This window comes from Zingiber officinale, chromosome 1A (assembly GCF_018446385.1).
Source record: "Zingiber officinale cultivar Zhangliang chromosome 1A, Zo_v1.1, whole genome shotgun sequence".
Lineage (NCBI taxonomy): Eukaryota > Viridiplantae > Streptophyta > Magnoliopsida > Zingiberales > Zingiberaceae > Zingiber > Zingiber officinale.
Window position 1 is genome coordinate 98,157,490 of NC_055987.1, and position 20,844 is coordinate 98,178,333.

The 20,844-nt window shown below is 39.3% G+C and overlaps 1 protein-coding gene across 1 annotated transcript; it reads right to left on the minus strand.

The window, feature by feature from the left end:
- Positions 1 to 12,279: 12,279 nt before the first annotated feature.
- LOC122027358 lies at positions 12,280 to 14,361 on the minus strand. The gene has a single exon (XM_042586309.1). The coding sequence runs from the start codon at positions 14,309 to 14,311 to the stop codon at positions 12,434 to 12,436; it is 1,878 nt and encodes a 625-aa protein (XP_042442243.1). The 5' UTR covers positions 14,312 to 14,361; the 3' UTR covers positions 12,280 to 12,433.
- Positions 14,362 to 20,844: the final 6,483 nt, after the last annotated feature.

Genomic DNA, 20,844 nt, shown 5'->3' on the forward strand with positions numbered 1-20,844 from the left:
TTGTGCTAACTTTGTGTTGCAGGATTGTGTTTGGGACTAACGTATCTTGCAGGTGCAAAGGAGCAACCTAATTCCTCGGATGAACAGTGTCCGAGGCGCCTCCATGGAGCTTGGAGGCGCCTCGGGTACAAAAGCTGACCTGGCCGCGAAACAGGGTTGAAGGCGCCTTGGATGGCGCCTTGAAGGCCCTTGAAGGCGCCCTCAAAGGTGATAAGCGCAAACTGGTCAGCGCTCATCTGCACGGTGGACTCGGAGCCTTGAAGGCGCCTTTAGAGGCCTTCAAGGCGCCTTGGATGCCCTTTATAAGGGGACTTCGAGCAGCATTGAAGGACAACAACTTAAAAACGATCCTTGTGCTGCTCAATCAACGACCCTGAAGTGCTGTTACAAATCCACGACGACCAGGAGCTTCGAGATTACGATTCTGTCGTCGGTATACTTGTTTTTAATTACTGTACTAATTGTAAATCATGTACTCTTTTTCGTACTTATAAGTGTTGCCCACCGAAAGCGATCAAGGATCGCGGGCCTTCGAGTAGGAGTCGACCTAGGCTCCGAACGAAGTAAAACTTCTTGTGTCCCTCTGTGATTGCATTCGTTATTTCCGCTGCGTATATTTACTTTGATAGTTTTACGATTCCGATACGATCAAAATAGCCGCGAGCGCTATTCACCCCCCTCCCCCTCTAGCACGTCTCGATCCAACAATTGGTATCATAGCGGGGTCGTCTTGAATCAGTGCAACCACTATTCGAGACAATTTTTTCGTGGTTTTGTTCGGAGTCGATTAGAATTTAGCCTCATAGCTATATTCTAATTTCTTTTTACGAATCAATTTTCTGCTCAAAGTTGGTCAATACCACTTGAGCCTGTTATTTTTTTTCTTCCTCCCGCACTACTAATCCAAGACTTAGTCTTGGAATAGATCTTGTTGTTTCTGTTTTTTTGTAGATCTAAATGGCCCAACAAGAAGGATATAGCACCGTTCGTCCCCCATTATTTTCCGGAGAAGACTTCGGATATTGGAAGGGGCGAATGGAGATATATTTAAAGATCCAGTTCGACACCTGGATGACGTCAAAACAGGACTGCAACTACCAACTGATACAGACGGTAAGCCTACATCCTGTGAGAACTGGGAGCCCGCATTTATCAAAAAAGTGGAAGCCGACGCCAAAGCCACCTGCACCATCCAGTGCGGTCTGACCAAAGAAGAGCTCAACAGAGTCGGTCCATTCTCCTTCGCAAAGGAACTATGGGAGAAACTGATCGAACTTCACGAGGGCACCTCGGAAACCAAGGTAAGTAAGCGTGATCTGTTACTTAACAAATTATACAATTTGAAAATGCAGGAAGGCGAGATGGCAAGTTCTCTACACGCTCGAATCCAAGATATTCTGAACTCTCTTCATGGAATCGGGCAAAAGGTAAAAAACAGAGATATAATAAGGTATGCTCTTAACTCATTTCCTAGGAGCTCATTGTGGGCATCAATGGTAGATGCCTACAAAGTCTCTAAGGATTTGTCTTCCTTAAAATTAGATGAATTATTTAGTGAATTTGAACTCCATGAACAAACTAATGCACAGCCATCCGAGAAGGGCATTGCTTTGGTTGCAGGTACAAGTCGAACAAGGGAATCAAGAGTACGGCGAAAGATTGAATCGGAATCAGAAGACGAATCCGACTCAGAAGATTCAGAGGATGAACTGACCAGCGAACTAGTGAATCTCGTGAAGAAGCTCTACAAGAAGAAAAAAGGGATTCAACAAGAAAGATCTAAAGAAGGCAGTTCAATCCAAGGAGGCTCAACAGAACTCAAAGGCAAAGTACGAAGTCACTTGCTACGGGTGCAACCAGAAGGGGCATATAAAATCCAACTACCCCAATCAAAAGGAAGCCAAGAAGCAAAGAAGAAAGAAGGTACTAAAGGCAACCTGGGACGAATCTTCTTCGGAGGACGAAGACGACGAACTCGACCAAACGAGTTTACTCGCATTGATGGCCGAGACCGAGAGCGAGTCAGAGGCCGAGTCCGAGCAAAGCCACGGATCCGCATCCGTTTCGAAGGGCCGACTCCACGTAAGTATTCCTAGGCTTAATAATTTAATCAATTATTTACTTCGCAAATTAGCCAAGTCAAATTTGAAAATTAAGTCACTTTTAAAAGAAGTAACCATTCTTAAAGGAGTAACTAACTCAACATCTTTAACTGAAGATTCAACTCAAGTACAACAACTTGAGAAAGAAAATTCAAATCTGAAAAATCAGTTAAAAGATTTAAAAATTACTTTAGAAAAGTTCTCTCTGGGCTCCAAGAATTTGGATCTAATTCTTGGGACACAAAGAGCCATCTACAATAGAACTGGGCTAGGATATAAAAGTAAAAAGAAATATAAATCTTATTTATCCTTAATAAACAAACAAAGTAGTAAATCAGTCCAAACATGGGTCCCCAAGTCCAAATTGATCAATCAAATTGGACTTGGCCAATACTGGGTTCCGAAGGATCAAATATACTACCTCGACAGACCATATCGAGGCCGTGATCCAGGGAAAGCTAAAATGAAAACGATCTTAATTAAAAATTACAAAATAAATTAAACTAAATTCAAAATTCAAAACTCAAAATTAAATTAAAATCCAAAATTAAATTAAATTCTAATAAATTCAAAATTCAAAACTCAAAATTAAATTAAATTAAATTGAAAACTAGATGGAGGATCCAAACTAGCTAGCACCTCCAACTGAACTACCCGATAGGGTAACTGAACCTAATCTATCCAAAATGAGTAAAACAAGAATAGATTACCCGGCAGGGTAATTAAGGTTAGATTAAAACGGGATAAGTTTAACTTGAACCACAGTACTGGTGAAGTTTTTGGATGATAGTACGTTAGGGAAGCTTGGGCATCACATGTCTAGGAAGATATGGCTTCGACCTGGTGCATTTGGCCAAGTGGAACTGACCGAAGCTACCCTTAAATGGATCCTAACTAGTTAGACCAAGGTTTTGTACTAAGTTCAGTGGGTAGGACTATTTGGGAAACCTCGAAGGCATGGTTACTTTAATGAGCTCCTTGTGACTCACTATAGCCCAGAAGTTTATCCAAAGAATGCTTACTTGTTGAACCCAAAGCTAAACCTGAATCTAACACAAAGTTAAACCAGACCCTTGAATTCAACAATAAATCATCTCACATCAATTATAGGATTCCCTGATTGACAATTTAGATCGGGTGAGATGACTAAGAAATAAAATTATTTAAAAAAAAAATCTTTTCAAAATTAATTTCAAAATTATTTAAAAAATCTTTTCAAAATCAATTTAAAAATTATTTAAAAAATCTTTTCAAAATCAATTTAAAAATTATTTTAAAAATCTTTTCAAAATCACTTTCAAAATTATTTTAAAAAAAAAATCTTTTCAAAATCAATTTAAAAATTATTTAAAAAATCTTTTCAAAATTAATTTCAAAAATATTTAAAAAAACTTTTCAAAATCAATTCAAAATTATTTTTAAAAAAAATCTTTTCAAAATTATTTAAAAAATCTTTTCAAAATCAATTTAAAAATTATTTAAAAAATCTTTTCAAAATCAATTTCAAAATTATTTTAAAAAAAATCTTTTCAAAATCAATTTCAAAATTATTTAAAAAATCTTTTCAAAATTATTTAAAAAATCTTTTCAAAATCAATTTCAAAATTATTTAAAAAAATCTTTTCAAAATCAATTTCAAAATTATTTAAAAAATCTTTTCAAAATTAATTTCAAAATTATTTAAAAAATCTTTTCAAAATTTCAAAATTATTTAAAAAATCTTTTCAAAATCAATTTCAAAATTATTTTAAAAAAAATATTTTCAAAATCAATTTAAAAATTATTTTAAAAATCTTTTCAAAATCAATTTAAAAATTATTTAAAAAAAAATCTTTTCAAAATTAATTTCAAAATCATTTCAAAATTATTTAAAAAATCTTTTCAAAATTAATTTCAAAATTATTTTAAAAATCTTTTCAAAATCAATTTCAAAATTATTTAAAAAATCTTTTCAAAATCAATTTAAAAATTATTTAAAAAATCTTTTCAAAATCAATTTAAAAATTATTTTAAAAAAAATCTTTTCAAAATTAATTTCAAAATCAATTCAAAATTATTTAAAAAAAAATCTTTTCAAAATCAATTTCAAAATTATTTAAAAAATCTTTTCAAAATTATTTTAAAAAATCTTTTCAAAATCAATTTCAAAATTATTTAAAAAATCTTTTCAAAATCAATTCAAAATTATTTAAAAAAATCTTTTCAAAATCAATTTCAAAATTACTTAAAAATCTTTTCAAAATTAATTTCAAAATTATTTAAAAATCTTTTTTTTTCAAAATTATTTTTAATTTAAATTTCAAAATTATTCAAAAAACTTAAATTTCAAAATCATTTTAAAAACCTAAATTTCAAAATTACTTTAAAAAACTTAAATCTCAAAATTATTCTTAAAACTCAATAAACATAAGTGTTTGCTAAATTATCTTGAATACAATAGAATAGAAAATTTAAGGAGACAATAAACATAGTGTCTGCTTCAATCACGCTATCTTTAATCCATTAAAAAGAAACCAATTCAACTACTTCATGTGTAGAAATTGGATCAATGGATGTTGGATAGTGGATGCTCCAGACATATGACTGGAGATAAGTTGAAGTTTACCAAACTCAAGTACAAGAGTCTAGGATCAGTTGCATTCGGCAACAACGGTAAACTTAAAGTAATCGGAAAAGGTAATATTGAACTTAGTTCCGATTTCATTATTCGAAATGTTTTATTGGTTGAAAATTTTAACTTTAATTTACTAAGTATAAGTCAATTGTGTGACAGCGGATACCTAATTAATTTCGATAAATCTGGATGTCTAGTTAAAAATATTGAAAATCCAGAAATTAAACTTAAGGGACTTAGAAAAAATAACATCTACACAATTGATTTATCAATATCCTCAATAAAGTGTCTCCTGACACAGCAAGAGGAAACCCAACTGTGGCACAGAAGGCTGGGTCACACACACACAAGACTTATTTCAAAAATGAGTTAAAATGGTCTAGTTAGAGGTTTGCCCAAATTAAAATATTTTGAAAATTCAATCTGTGATGCATGTCAAAAAGGAAAACAAACCAAGTCAACCCACAAGTCAACTAACCTAGAAAGATTCAACACCATACTTGAGCTCATTCACCTTGATCTATTTGATTCACATGGAGCCAAATCACTAAACAAGAACCAATATTGCTTAGTAATAATTGATGACTACTCTAGGTACACTTGGGTAAATTTTCTAAAAACAAAAGATGAAACCTATGAAATATTTAGTAATTTTTGCAACTTAACGGAAAATGAAAAAGATACTAAAATTAAAAGAATAAGAAGTGATCACGGAGGGGAATTTGAAAATCATAAGTTCACCCAATTTTGTAAAATAAATGGATACCAACATGAATTTTCATGTCCTAGAACCCCCCAACAAAATGGACTAGTGGAACGTAAAAATAGAACATTACAAGAAGCAGCTAGAACTATGTTAAATGAATATCACTTAAATCATCAATTTTGGGCTGAAGCGATAAATATTGCAAATTACATTCAAAACAGAATTTTAATTAATAAATTTCACAATAAAACAGCATATGAACTCTACTATAATAAAATTCCCAATCTAAACTATCTAAAAGTATTTGGGTGTAAAGTTCACATTTTAAATACTAAAGATTACTTAGGAAAATTTACACCCAAATCTAACCAAGGAATATTCTTAGGATACTCCTCTACCAGTAGAGCCTTTAGAGTATTTAATCAAAATACCTTGAAAGTTGAAGAAACAACTAATGTAATATTTGATGAAGAAAACAATTTACCTAATATAAATGAAAATATTGACACTAATCCAAGAGCAGTAGACAATGATGAAATCCAACCTAATCATAATGAGTCAGAAGAACCAGTTTCTGACTCACAAATAAGACTAACTAGAATAAGCACCTCTCACCCACCTGACCAAATTTTGGGTGACCCAAACCTAGGAGTCAGAACTCGATCGTCCTATAGAAACCTTAGTCAGATTGCTCTAATTTCTAAAATTGAACCTAAAACTATAGAAGAAGCCCTGCCTGATCCAGACTGGATCATTGCGATGCAGGAAGAATTAGCCCAATTTGAGAGAAACCAAGTCTGGGACCTTGTACCTAAACCCATAGATAAATCAATAATAGACACTAAATGGATTTTTAGGAACAAGTTGGATGATCACGGTGATATAGTAAGAAACAAAGCAAGATTAGTAGCCAAAGGGTTTAGTCAAGTCGAAGGCTTAGACTATGATGAAACTTATGCTCCAGTAGCTAGACTCGAGTCCATTAGGATGTTATTAGCCTATGCAACCAATAAAGGATTCAAATTGTACCAAATGGACGTTAAGTCAGCCTTTTTAAATGGTTTTATCAAGGAAGAGGTCTACGTAAGCCAACCTCCAGGGTTTGAAGACATAGACTACCCTAATCACGTATTTAAATTAAAAAAGGCACTATATGGACTAAAACAAGCCCCTAGAGCATGGTATGAAAGATTATCTAATTACTTAATATCCAAAGAATTTAACCAAGGACAAATCGATCCTACTTTATTCGTGAAAACTATAGGAAAAGACATCTTTTTAGCCCAAATCTATGTTGACGACATAATCTTTGGTTCAACCAATTCAAAATTCTTAAAAGAATTCGTCAAATTAATGGAAAGTGAATTTGAAATGAGTATGGTTGGAGAACTTAATTTCTTCTTAGGCTTACAAATTAAACAAACTAAAGATGGGATCTACATTTATCAAACTAAATATGCTAAAGAGTTAATTAAAAAATTCTGTATGGAAAATTCAAAAATTATAAATACTCCAATGGCAACCAACATAAACATTGACTCTGACCCTGAAGGAAAACCAATTAACTCAAAATACTATAGAAGTGCCATAGGTAGCTTACTCTATCTAACTGCAAGTCGACCCGACATATTATTTGCAGTAGGTATGTGCGCAAGATACCAATCATGTGCAAAAGAGTCACACCTATCTTATGTTAAAAGAATACTTAGGTATATTAAAGGAACTCTAAATGTAGGACTTTGGTATCCAAGAACTTGCATCTTTGACCGTTACGGTTATTCTGACTCAGACTATGCTGGGTGCAAGCTAGACAGAAAAAGTACAAGTGGTAGCTGCCAGATTCTAGGTCAGTGCCTAGTAAGTTGGTCAAGCAGAAAGCAACATTGTGTTGCTCTATCTACCACAGAAGCTGAATACATAGCTCTAGGAGAATGTGCATCTCAACTACTATGGATGATGCATACGTTAAAAGACTATCAACTAGAGTATAAAAATACACAAATCTTCATTGATAATATCAGCTCAATTAATCTCACCAAGAATCCTATTCACCACTCTAGGACTAAACACATAGAGGTAAAACACCACTTTGTAAGTGACCATGTAGCTAAAGGTGAAATTGCACTCAACCACGTTGAGTCCAAATCAAACCTAGCTGACATCTTTACAAAACCCTTACCTGAACTTGAGTTCAGTGCACTTAGAAGGCAAATAGGAATGTGTTGGGTAGAGTAGTGTTCTTATTTTTTTAAAATAACTCTCATTGTTTTTTTTCAAATTCTAAGAAAATTTCAAAATTTCCAAATTCCTAGTTTCTTCAAACTTCTGGACTTACTTATCATTTTTTTTTCAAATTCTAGGAAAAATAATTTTCAAAATTCCCAAGTTCCTAGATTTTTTTCAAAATTTTGAAATTAGCCTAGGTTTTCCCCCTAGATATCATGTTCCCCTAGAATTAAGCCAGAGCATCTCACAAACACCTAGGTTTACCTTGATTGTGTTTGAAAAATATAGAACGGTGTGAGATGCATAGGGTATAGCCTGGACTCAAGAATACTTATATCTGTGCATCAATATGAGTTTGGGCGTTAAACATGCAATAAACATTAATCAAGTTAAGCTCTCCAGCTCTAGTCAAGTCTATCTGGACCAAAATAACTTAACTTGACTAACCTAGTGAAAGCTATTGTCCTGTAGACTATCAGCAAGTAACTAAAGGTTAGACAGTTGGTAAAGGATACTCAATTTTCTTCTTAAAGAATGTTTTTGCTCTTTATAGCTCTGATACCTAATAAATCAATCTATTGAACATGTCTTGTGCTTGGACTTAAGGACCAACTGAACTTAAATAAATAACCTTGTCTTAAAACTTTATTGAAACTAAGTTCCAATTGACATTAACTTTCAAACCCTGTTGAACTTAGCTAACCTGTTAACCTTAGTAAAATCATGTACAACTCAAACAAACATCTATTATTACCCATTTTTTGATATATGGCAAAGGGGGAGAGTAGTAAAAATGTAAACAAAAAGTTAAGGGGGAGCAAAAGTTAAGGGAGAGCATATAAGGCAAATTTGCTTTAGTTATTTTGGACATCTATACTTAGCAGATTTGTCTGTGTTAAAAATGTCTATTCGTTTGTTTACTTAACATTGAATTTGAGTTGTCATAATCAAAAAGGGGGAGATTGTTGGTGCGGGAAGCATCCGACGATCGAACTCGTGTTTTGATAATGGCAAAGAATTCAAAGTTAAGATGTTTGGTAGTCTAACAAGTCTACTTGAGGATTTCAGGAAAGTCCTAGCTGCGGTTAGGCAAAAGGAAAACCCTAGGGGGCGGTAACCCTAGGTCATAGGGGATGGTAACCCTATGCGGAAAGTCTTGGTAGGTCGATGTCTTCAGGCAAAAGTCCTAGGGGGTAGTAACCCTAGGTGGAAAGTCCTGGTGTCGCGAACCAGGTGAAAGACTGGATTGGCCGGGAAGCGGATGTCCAGTAGAAAGTCCGGAAGCGTCGGGTGCTGAGCGAAAGTCCAGTCGATCTGGAGGATCGACTGACAACAGGTAAATCTCCTGAGTGGAGTAGGTGAGGACGCGTTCCCGGCAGACCTAGGGTTTCCGGTCGGAAACCCGAAGTCAGACTCGGACAGTCCGGAGACTGTCTATACTTTATTTATCATGTGTATTGTGCTAACTTTGTGTTGCAGGATTGTGTTTGGGACTAACGTATCTTGCAGGTGCAAAGGAGCAACCTAATTCCTCGGATGAACAGTGTCCGAGGCGCCTCCATGGAGCTTGGAGGCGCCTCGGGTACAAAAGCTAACCTGGCCGCGAAACAGGGTTGAAGGCGCCTCAGCTGGCTCTGGAGGCGCCTTGGAAGGCGCCTTGAAGGCCCTTGAAGGCGCCCTCAAAGGTGATAAGCGCAAACTGGTCAGCGCTCATCTGCACGGTGGACTCGGAGCCTTGAAGGCGCCTTCAGAGGCCTTCAAGGCGCCTTGGATGCCCTTTATAAGGGGACTTCGAGCAGCATTGAAAAAGAACAACTTCCAAACGATCCTTGTGCTGCGTACTGCTCAATCAACGACCCTGAAGTGCTGTTACGAATCCACGACGACCAGGAGCTTCGAGATTACGATTCTGTCGTCGGTATACTTGTTTTTAATTACTGTACTAATTGTAAATCTTGTACTCTTTTTCATACTTATAAGTGTTGCCCACCGAAAGCGATCAAGGATCGCGGCCCTTCGAGTAGGAGTCGACCTAGGCTCCGAACGAAGTAAAACTTCTTGTGTCCCTCTGTGATTGCATTCATTATTTCCGCTGCGTATATTTACTTTGATAGTTTTACGATTCCGATACGATCAAAATAGCCGCGAGCGCTATTCACCCCCCCCCCTCTAGCGCGTCTCGATCCAACACTTCTACATGGATAAATACAATCCATGTAAGTACTTTTTCAAGTTTAAAATAAAAAATAATGCTCACAATACTTATACATGTCCATGTTCATGTATAAACACACTACCATAGAATATGAGCAAGGAAGCCTTGAAATCTGGAACTCACCGCAATCACATTTACAAAACTTCATGTCAACTATATAGGATGATGATGAATTTTGTACCTCCATTTATATTCTACTATGTGGATGAACCATATAGTATCCAATTTTTTATCTCCTAATATCAATCTCTTTCACTACTAATGGTGTCAATACTCTTCTAGAATTAGACACTTGCTCCCTACAGTTATAAAACTATTGAGCAACCTTCCTCCTTGTGTTGTTTATTAGTACTATAATTGAGAGTTCTTGAGTCTTCTTGAACAATGTATTCATGCTTTCAGAATAATTCATTGTTAACATTAAGTACATTCTACTAATGAAATATATATTTTCTCATTTTGTAGGTCCTATATTTTTAAGTCATTTATAAGCATCTATATGTGTCTCTGACATAGTCTACATGATTCATTCATATTGTGGAATTGTATTTTCTCTATTGTAGTCTAAAACAATCCTAATATAGGTCTATTATGAGTATCTGTAACCATATTATAACATAGGTGATGACAACATAATCCATGGTAAGTAGTAGGGTAAACTTACTCAATGCAGATTTTTTAGCTGTAGGGAGCAAGTGAGAAATAGGGATAGAAATGGGTTTTAATAAAGTAACTTTTTTATTCCAAATAAAAAAGTGATATTACTTAATCCTAATAAAGTAACTTTTTTATTCCAAAACTTTACTCAATACAGATTTTATGGATTGAAATGAGTTTTTCACGAAGCACAGTGTTTCACAACATCAATCGATTGAAATGAGTTTTTCACGAAGCACAGTATTTTACTGTACTTAATCGATTGGGAAAGTGCTCAATCAATTGAGAGAACCTTGCAACAAATAGTAGGCTTCTAAATCGATCAGGTAGTTAATTAAGCCACGTAAATTGATCAAGTGATCGATTGGGAGAAGTTCATGAGCGAATAGTGGGTTTCTGAATCGATTGGGTGATCGATTAAGAAGCCTCGTAATCGATTGGCTAATTGATTGAGAGAAAAAGAAAAAAGTCATTACGAGATTTGGACGGATGGATTTGCTTAGATTTGACATGACAATTGATTAGGGGTAAGGTCAATCGATTGTGAGCCTTAATCTGTGAGATAAAAGGTATTTCTTCGAATGATTCAAATAATCTTCTTCTCCGCGCCACTCTGTCATTTCTTAAAGTGTTTAGAGACAAGTGTTGCTGTAATTATCAAGCATCAAGAGGCAATCCAGAGCAACAAAAAATCAAAAGCAAAGGTTCTTCATTGGTGTATTTATTTCCTTCTTCTTGTTACTTTTCTTATTGCATTTCTCGTATTTGTTGTGTTTATGTGAGAAAATTTATATGAGGCTTCTCCGCCTCCTAAAAGAGGTTTCATAGTGTATTATGAGTGAGGAGGAGTGGAGCCTTGGATTAGTCATCTCAAGGAGGTGGATACCAAGTAAAATCAAAGGTGTTAGCATTACTTCAAATTTTCGCTACAAATCATCATCAACGAAGCGATTGGAACTAATTACCCCCTCCCCCTCTAGCTCCCAAAGTCTTCTAACAAGTGATATACATAAAAGTATCTTAATTTTTAAAATAAAATTTAATTTATTTTCAAAAAACTCTACTAAATCCTAAATTCAAATCAACCTGACTTGAAAATCTTTAATTCAAAAACTCTCCAACTCGAACCCGACCTGAACCCTATATTTTTTGGGTCGACTCAGGTCGGATTGATGGGTCGGATTCATTTTTGACATCCCTAATTCTACTGTTGCATCGTTACCTGGAGACAAAATGATTTTTTTTTTTCTTTAGTTGACATTAGATATTTAATTTTTTGAACCGACTAACATCGAGAATAATCGATTTGATCCTATAAATTTTTTTTTCTATTAATAGAGATTCATCTGGATCGGAAACATTTGTAGGTCACCTTTTTGTTTGAACGAAAATCTACTTACAATGCGTCGTAATCGGTTTGAGAATGTAACCCGTATTATTTTGCAAGGGTGAAAATGAATTTTCCTTCTGCTATATAAAGGTGGACTTAATCGCCGAGCCACCGCCCATCCAGACTAGTCGTGACGCAAGGGGTAAACTTCGGTGCCACTTAATTTGATAACTCATGTCTATGCTGCCAATACCTCGCAACGGCCACGAACTCAGGACAGGACAGGCCATCGCAATCCGTCGGTGAGTGGTCCCCGTGTTACAAATAATTCATGCGTGCCGCTCATCCACCCCTGAATCGTGGATGCAGGTCAGGCTACCCGACCCAATTGCAACAAAAATATTCGCTTTGACTATTGTACATGTACCCTTGTCACTGATTTTCATGATTTGACTTATAATAATAATAACATTAACGTGGTTTTAGATTACTGGCACAATAGTTTGCCAAGACGCAATCTGATCTCTTAATTACTTGATAATTATATCTTAATGTTGAGTTGTTTTTGTCAGTCTGTTATCTTTTAATTATTATTGTTTTCGCTGGATCTCACTCTTCTACCATCACTGTCGTCGCCGGCAGCTGGCTCCGGAACCGCGTTCTTCATGTCTACTTCTCCTCCGAAGCCGAAGCCTCCTACGGCCAGCTCCTTCTCCGCCGCATCCCTCTGCTCCCTGAACTTGGCGTAGATGTCCCCTTTGTAGAACTCCTTCGTCCTCCACACCAGGACCAGCGACACCGCCGCGCCTAGCACCGTCACCGCCGTGATTATGAGGAACGACGTCTTGTAGCACTCCACGCCCATGCACGTCAAGTCCTTGCCGATGCTGGCGGCGGCGGCGGCACCTAAAGCACTCCTCTGTTTCCTCGCCTGCACGTCGTACAAGTGCCCCGCCACCCGGACGTTGAGGATGTAGGATCCCAGAGGACTGGCGACGCCGCCGAAGTTGTACAGGGTGGAGTAGTACTTGAGCCCGAAGATTTCGGAGATGATGGCGAAGAGAAGGGGCCACTGCGCGCCGAAGCAGAAACCGATGACAACGGAAGCGAAGTAGATGGAGTTAGGGACGCCGAAGGCGATCAGGAGGTGGCCGACGCAGGAGAGGAGGAGCACCGCCGTGAGCATCAGCGGCCGTGGGAACTTGAACTTGGTGAGAAGGGCCTCCGACGCGAAGCCGGATGTCACCCGGCCGGCGTAGTTCCAGATACTGATGAGGGAGACGAAGGTGCCGATGCTGCGCTTGGGGTAGCCCAGCGACTCCCCGATCTGCCCCATGTTGTCGATCGCCGTCAGAGTGCCGCCGACGCCGCAGATGCTCGCGAAGAACAGCACCAGCATGTCGATGCTCACCAGCGCTTGCAGAATCGAATAGTCCTCCCCGCGCGGCGGCGGCCGTAACATGTCTACTATGCTCCTCTGTTTTTTCATTCCCTCGGTGACAGTTGCATCGGCCGGTGAATTTGATTTTAGTTTCGGCGGCGGTTTCTCAACGGTTATGTCAATTGGCGCTGGATTTTGGAGATCTCGTTTCTTCCGGTTAAAGATCTTGAGCTCTTCCTTGATGACGACAGCGAGAGGGAGCATGAGGAGGGAGATGACGATGGCGACGCTGACGCCGTACTCGGGCTGTATGAAGTGCCTTCCGACGGACTTCTCCACGATGATGGCGGTCATGAGGTAGGCGGCGAGGGCCATGGAGATGTATAGGAAATGGTAGAAGGTGCGGGGGGTCTTGCCGTCCGGCGAGGCGACGACTTTCATGATGCGGATGGTGTGGACGAAGATGATGGAGATGGCGGCGGGTAGCCAGGCGATGAGCAGGACGAGTGACTTGGAGTCGTCGAAGTAGATGGCGTAGTAGAGCTGGGTGATGATGGCGCCGCTGAGGCCGACGAAGCCCTTGAGGAGGCCGAGCACGACGCCACGGCTCTCCGGGAAGTTCTTGACGCAGGTGACGAGGGCGCCGGTGTTGGCGAAGGTCTGCGAGTTGGCGCCGATGCAGATGTAGAGGCACATGAGCGACACGCTCGGCGGGGCCGTGCGGCCTGTGATGGCAAGGTAGATCATGAGGTAACCGAACAGGTTCATGCCGGCGCCGATGGAGAGGACGACCCACGGCGGCGTGACCTCGTTGATGAGGCCGGAGACGATGCCGACGTTGGCGCCGAGGTCCTTGAAGAAGGAGAGGGTATTGAGGGTGGACTGGTCGTACCCCAGCGACTGCTTGATGTCCTTGGAGTAGATCGAGAAGATGTAGGTGGCGCCGGCGGCTGCCATTATCAGGAACGAGGAAAAGAACATGAACCACCGGCCGCGCACCACCTGCACGGCGAACCGGAAAGGTTCGAGTTTGATGCTGCCGGCGTCGGCGCCAGCAGGAGAGCTACCGGAAAACCCCATCTTGATCTGTTCTTGGTTTTTGAGTACTCTGCTTTGGAACAGGGGAGTAGGCCCGAGGCTTATTATATAGAGTGAGCAGTGTGAACTAATTGAAGAAGAGATTAGCGTTGACTTTGTTAGGACTTAGGAAGTGTGTGGGTTCCGGCGCATTAATATCGAATATTTTTTTTTCAAATATTTATGTTCACACGTACCTCATCAATCAAATATTTCATTATTTAAATATCTTAAACTTTATAATTAAATATTATACAAAGGTAAAGTTGCTCTAAAATCTCAATACAAACTGAAATATTTATTTAGTCCCTGTATCAAATTTCTTTTCTTACTTGACTAAATTAGTTTATTTATTTTAACTCTTTAATTGATGTAAAATTATCAATTTATCCTTATATTAAATTAAAATCCTAATATTACTTATTTCTTTCCCAACTACCGACACACTCGCTCCTTTTACTTCGAGGCTCTGCGACTCCAAACCATCGACGATGCAATCCTCGACTTCAACTCTAAATCATCGACAACGACCTGACCTCCCTTACTTCGACCCTAAAGCATCTCCATCGACTTTGAAAGTAAAAATCGGAAAATCAGTAAAACCCTACTTTCACCTTCAACCCAAGAATCATCGATAAGTTATAATTTTCTGCCCTAGATTTCGACTAATTTGATATTCTTATGCGAAAAATCGAAGCTTTAGGTCATGAATGTTATAGTTCATGGGTGTTATTAATTTTGTGAGGTTAAACTTGAATAAAATTTGGTTTCACTTTTGGAATTACAAATTATAAATGAGTTTGTATTGTATCTTCTTCCATTCAAAAAAAAATTGAGATATGTGAACATTTTGTAGTGATTATCAATAAATAGAGTATTGTATCCAATATAAGCAGTATGATGCTCAAAATTTATGAAGTTGAATAAAACTAAGTTTGTAAACAAGATAAGATTTGAGGTTTAATTTTCTGAGTGAGGTTGTATTATTTAGAGACGAATTGATGACAAATTTTTATTGTTTAGTTCTTGAATATAAACATTTTTAAATCATTAGGAAATCTCTAAAAAAATTCTTGAATTGTATATGAATGAAGCTTTGATCTTCAGTTTTTATATGATTGAATCAAATGTTATGTTTTTGTGAATTAGGTTAAAATGGATTCTGGAAGTGAGCCTTGCAACCTTGCATTTTTGGGTAGTTGTAAGTACAAGAACTAGTTGTTTGTGATTTCAATTTTTAGTGGTTATAGTTTGATGGATATATATGCGAGTCTTGGCAAAAAATGTGCGGAGATTACTCCCGAATTTATGATTCTGCAATACCTAGCTCCGCAACATAAGATGTATGTGACTTTGAACAACGATAATGATGTGCTCAATATGATACATTTTCATATGTGTATGAAGTTGAGCATGATCGATTTGAAGGTAGATATCAGAAACGAACATATCGACGACAGACTAAATTTGGGGAGGTAACATATATTATATCCTTTTTCATATTGTAATTTTGATAATATTATATGTTACATCTAGTACAAGTGCATATGATATAGTTAAGTTGACACTATTAATTATATCATACTAGTAAGGATTGAGGAGGAACAAACATAGTCAAGGAGTGATGAGGAGATCGAACAGGCCCTATTGTCGAATACTATTGATGCTTGGATTAACTACATCAATGGTGAATGGCAAAATTTCAAGGATGCTATTGATTTTAGAAGATGTGTTAAAAACTATGTTGTTGCTGCAAGACATTCATTTGTTTATAGAAAAAATAACTGCAAGAAGGTAATTGCTATTTGTAGTGAAAGGAGTTGTGAATGGAGAATTTATGCTTCAAAATATAAAGCGGATAGTAATATTTTTGCGATCTGAAAATGTAACCTACGACATACATATGGTGAAAACAATCTGCATAGTAGAGGATATCCTAAAGTCGATGCAACTTGGATTGCTAATGTATTGAAAGATAAATTAAGAGGAGAGCCCTCTTATCGTCCTTGTACAATTCAAAAAGACTTGCAAAGAGATTATAGGTAGAGTTAGACTACCACAAAGTATGGAAAGGCAAAGAGTTAGCGATGCATGATATTCATGGCACAAAGAAGGGATGCTATGATAGGCTAAGATGGTATTGTCATGCTATTTGAGAAACAAATCCTAGCAATATTGTTGAGTGTGAAATTGATCTCGTAACATCTAAATTCAAACGATTATTCATTTGTTTCCATGCATGTGCAGTTGGTTTTCTTACTGGTTGTAGGCCGTTAATTTTTTTAGATGGGACTCGTATAAAGAATAAGTATTGATCATGTCCAATAGTCGAGGTGACGGAGGCTGGGGACATGGTGCTCCGGTTGATCGTGTGTTGACTCCTTGCGACCCTGCAACCACAGCTACGTCAGTGCCGAGCTAGGAAAAGGGTTCCCGGCGATGATCCTCCGACACTCAAGTCAATCACCAGTGATGTGTGGAAGTAGAGCAAAGTACCGAATAGTAGTAGCAACAGTAGATTATCGCATACCTCCGTTGAAGCTTGGACACCCCCTTTATATAGGGCTCCTATAGCGCGTGTGCACGCTTCCCAAGGCATGCATGCTTCTCGAAATTTTCCCTGAAAAGATGTATCAGTAAAGTGTCTCTGATACAATATCTTAACGAGCCGAGCATATCTCTAAAGTGACAGTGGAAGCTTCTACCGTACGATCTTCTGTCTGAACCAGCTGCCGATCATGCCACCTGTCAACGGCACATGCTCCCAAAAAGATAATATCCAACTAGAAGTATCTTTTACTGGGCCGAGCGGGATAGCCGCTTGGCTCGGATAAGTGTGTTATCTGGCCAAGCGGGGAGGCTATTCGATCGGCGCTTCCGTTGTCTTGAGAAAGCTGCTCGGTTGCCCTTCTGTTTTTGCATAGCTCGGTCATAAATCCACTCTGTTGTAGCTCTAAGGCCGAGCAGGGAAGCCACTCGGCGTGCCTTTGTAGATACCCAGTGGTCTTTCGGAGCGTCGGAAGCTCGAAATCTCGTCGAACTGTTATGATGTCAGATCGGGTCTTCCTTATCCCAATCGGGCGAGTGTGCTACCCGATCGACCGGTGGTATATGGGCGTTTGACCATCTTGACTCTGACCTCCACCGTGGCACTGACCTCCACCATGACAACGGGGTGGGGCCTTCCCCCATTATCACCGCATCAAGTATAAAGGTTGTAGCCTAGTTGTTGTGTCGAAGGATGTCAACGATGATCTTTTCACAATTAGTTATTCTGTAGTGGATGCGGAGAATGATGCTAATTGGGAATGATTTTGTTATCATTTGAGAAGTGTCCTAATTTCTGTTGGTGCAACATCCCTCAGGTCGAGGTTGACCTGGGTGACCAAGCTGAGTCTTGGTTTGAGTTTAGATGTTTGACAATAAGAAATTGATTGAAAAAGAGTCAAGTAGGTCAAGGTTGACCGGATACTTGACAGGGAAGTCCTAACTGGGATGTTAGGGAGAATGAAAGTCCTGGTGAGTGAAGCCAGGCAGAAGGAAAGTCCTAGTGAGTGAAGCTAGGTGAAAGTCCTGGTGAGTGAAGCCAGGTGAGAAAGTCCTGGTGAGTGAAGCCAGGCAGAAGGAAAGTCCTAATGAGTGAAGCTAGGCGGATGGAAAACCCTAGTGAGTGAAGCTAGGTGAAAGTCCTGGTGAGTGAAGCCAGGTGAAAGCCCTAGTGAGTGAAGCTAGGCAGATGGAAAACCCTAGTGAGTGAAGCTAGGTGAAAGTCCTGGTGAGTGAAGCCAGGCGAGGGAAAATCCAGATGATGGATCGAGGATCGGACATCTGGTGTTGGGAAGTCCAAGTAGGTCAAAGGATTGACTGGATACTTGGCACGAGGAAATACAGATAGGTCAAAGGGATTGACCAGACATCTGATGGAAGTCCAAGTAGGTCAAGGGAGTGACCAGATACTTGGCATGAATAGAAAAGTCCAAGTAGGTCAAGGGAGTGACCAGATACTTGGCATGAATAGAAAAGTCCAAGTGGGTCAAAGGGATTGACCAGACACTTGGTGGGAAGTCCTAGCAGGTCAAAGGAGTGACCAGATGCTAGGCATGATGTACCAACAGGTCAAGGTTGACCGGATGTTGGTTTGAGAGGCTTGGAACTTGGTTTTGGGCAAAAACCAAGTGTTGGATCAATCAGAGGATCGATCCAGGATCTAGATCGATCAGTGGATCGATCCAGGCTTCTCCTAAGCGAACAGAGAGCCTCTGGATCGATCCGTGGATCCATCCAGATGTTCCAATCGATCAGTGGATCGATTAGGACACGGCTGCTTTGCGCGATAAGCGCTGGATCGATCCGTGGATCGATCCAGGCATTTTTCCCAGAGCACAGAGGCACTCTGGATCGATCCGTGGATCGATCCGAAGCCTCCCCGATCGATTGAGAACATTCGAATCGATCGGGATCCGACCGTTGGCGTCGATAAAGGCCGCAGGCGTTCATTTCTTTGATCATCTCTTCTTCGATTCACTCCAGATTTCTCGCCAGCTCCTCCGCAACACTCACAAAGCTCAGATCGCCAGTTCTTGAAGGATCTTGGAAGTTCTCCAAGTCAAGAGGCGGATCAAAGCCAAGAAGAGAAGCTAGGGTTAGGGTTTATACTCATTGTAAACTTGTAAGCTTGTATTTCTTGTATCCTTTCTCTCTCTTCTTGTATTGAGTCTTGTAGGGCTTCTCTGCCCTTGGTAGTTACCATAAAGGAGAGTTTTATTTAGTGGAGGGTGTGTGTGTTGGTGTGGACCCTTAGATTAGTCACCTCTTGTGAGGTGGATACCAAGTAAACCAACCGTGTTAGCGTTGTGTGATTGTTTCTTTGTATTTCCGCTGCACATCTTTGAAGGAACAAGCAACGCCGAGCAACGAGCGAACGCGACAAGCTATTCACCCCCCCCCCCCTCTAGCTACTTTTGGTCCTAACAAGTGGTATCAGAGCGAGGCCGCTCTTCACCGGAATCATCGCCGGAAGGGTCAAGCATAACAAGAAGAGCTAGAGGGTGAAGAAGTTGAAGCAAAATTGTCAAAGTCAAAGAAATTCAAAAGCTCAACTTCTACAATGGAATTCCGAGATGGGCTCGCATTCGACACGAGGGTGGCTCCACCATACACTTCCACGAGCTTCGATTCTTGGAAATCAAGAATCGAAAATTTTCTTATGATGGACATAGAGCAATGGTTTGCTCTTATAGAAGGCTTCAAGACTCCAACAAACTCAAAGGGCAAAGTTCTCAAGAGGAGCAAGTGGAGTCAAGAGCAAGTCCAAAGGTGCGAGGCCAATGACAAAGTGACCAAGCTTTTGGTAAATTTATTACCAAGCACCATCCTTTGCAAAATTGAAGAATTTGAAGATGCAAAGGAATTGTGGAGTAAATTGGCCAAGCTTCATGAAGAGATCCCCTCCACTGTACAAGAGCAAGAAGAATCTAGAGAGGGTGACTCTTTGGAGCAAGACCAAGAGGAGGACTCCAAGGTTGAGAGATGCTCAACCTCCGAAGAAGAAGTCCAAGAAGAAGCTTCATCTTCAAGGGAGTGCAATGAAGAGAACAAGGAGGGAGCATACTCCTTGTTCCATGTACAAGATGATGAAGCCTCCACCTCTAGGATTGAGGGGGAGTGTAGATCAATGAACCCGGAGCAAGAAGAGGCCTCCACATCCGGGTCAAGTGAAGAAGAAGAAGATGGTGCCACCTCCAAAATTCAAGAAATATCAAATGGAGGAGCAAGTGTCATCCCTACACAAGAAGGTATAAATACCTCAATTAAAAATAAAAATCATATAATATGTTTTGAGTGTAGGGAAAGTGGGCACTACAAGAGCAAGTGTCCCAACTTGGCCAAGAAGAAGGGTCAAGTGACACAAAAGGGCAAGGAGAAGCCAAAGGAGACCACCCCCGGGACAAAGAAGAGCAAGGAGCACATTGTGTGCTTCTTGTGTCAACAAAAAGGGCATTACCGAAGTCAATGCCCCAAGGGGAAGAAGATGGTCAAGGCTCAAGGAGGCACTAGTCAAGGGGGAGCCTCCAAGGTAAAGAAGAAGGTAACATTTATTGAGCCTACCCCTTTACGTTATGGTAAAAAGCATGATAGTTCAAATTTTTATCATTTTAATGCAATTTACCATAAGAATAGAAAGCATGAGGGCATTAAGGAAAAGCATATGACCCTACATGCCAAGACTACCCAACCTAAGGTTAGGAAGGTAGATAGACATTTGGGCAAAAACACTAAGGATAATAGATACAAGCCCAAGAATAAAAATGCTGATGGATCAAATGAAAAATCAAATACTAAGGACTTAGTAAGGGAAAATCAAGTCTTGAGGTCAAGACTTGATAAATTAGAAAAGACCCTAAAAAGATTGGAAAATATCCTATTAGGGCAAAATGAGCATAACCTAGGTTTAGGGGTACAAAAGTCATCCAATGACCATAGAGGTTTGGGATACAAACCCAAAGCTAAAAAGGATGTGCCTAGTTATCATAGGG

Bases quoted from the DNA above. Each gene is read 5' to 3' on its own strand.
- LOC122027358 (XM_042586309.1), bottom strand. From the start codon at position 14,311: ATGGGGTTTTCCGGTAGCTCTCCTGCTGGCGCCGACGCCGGCAGCATC.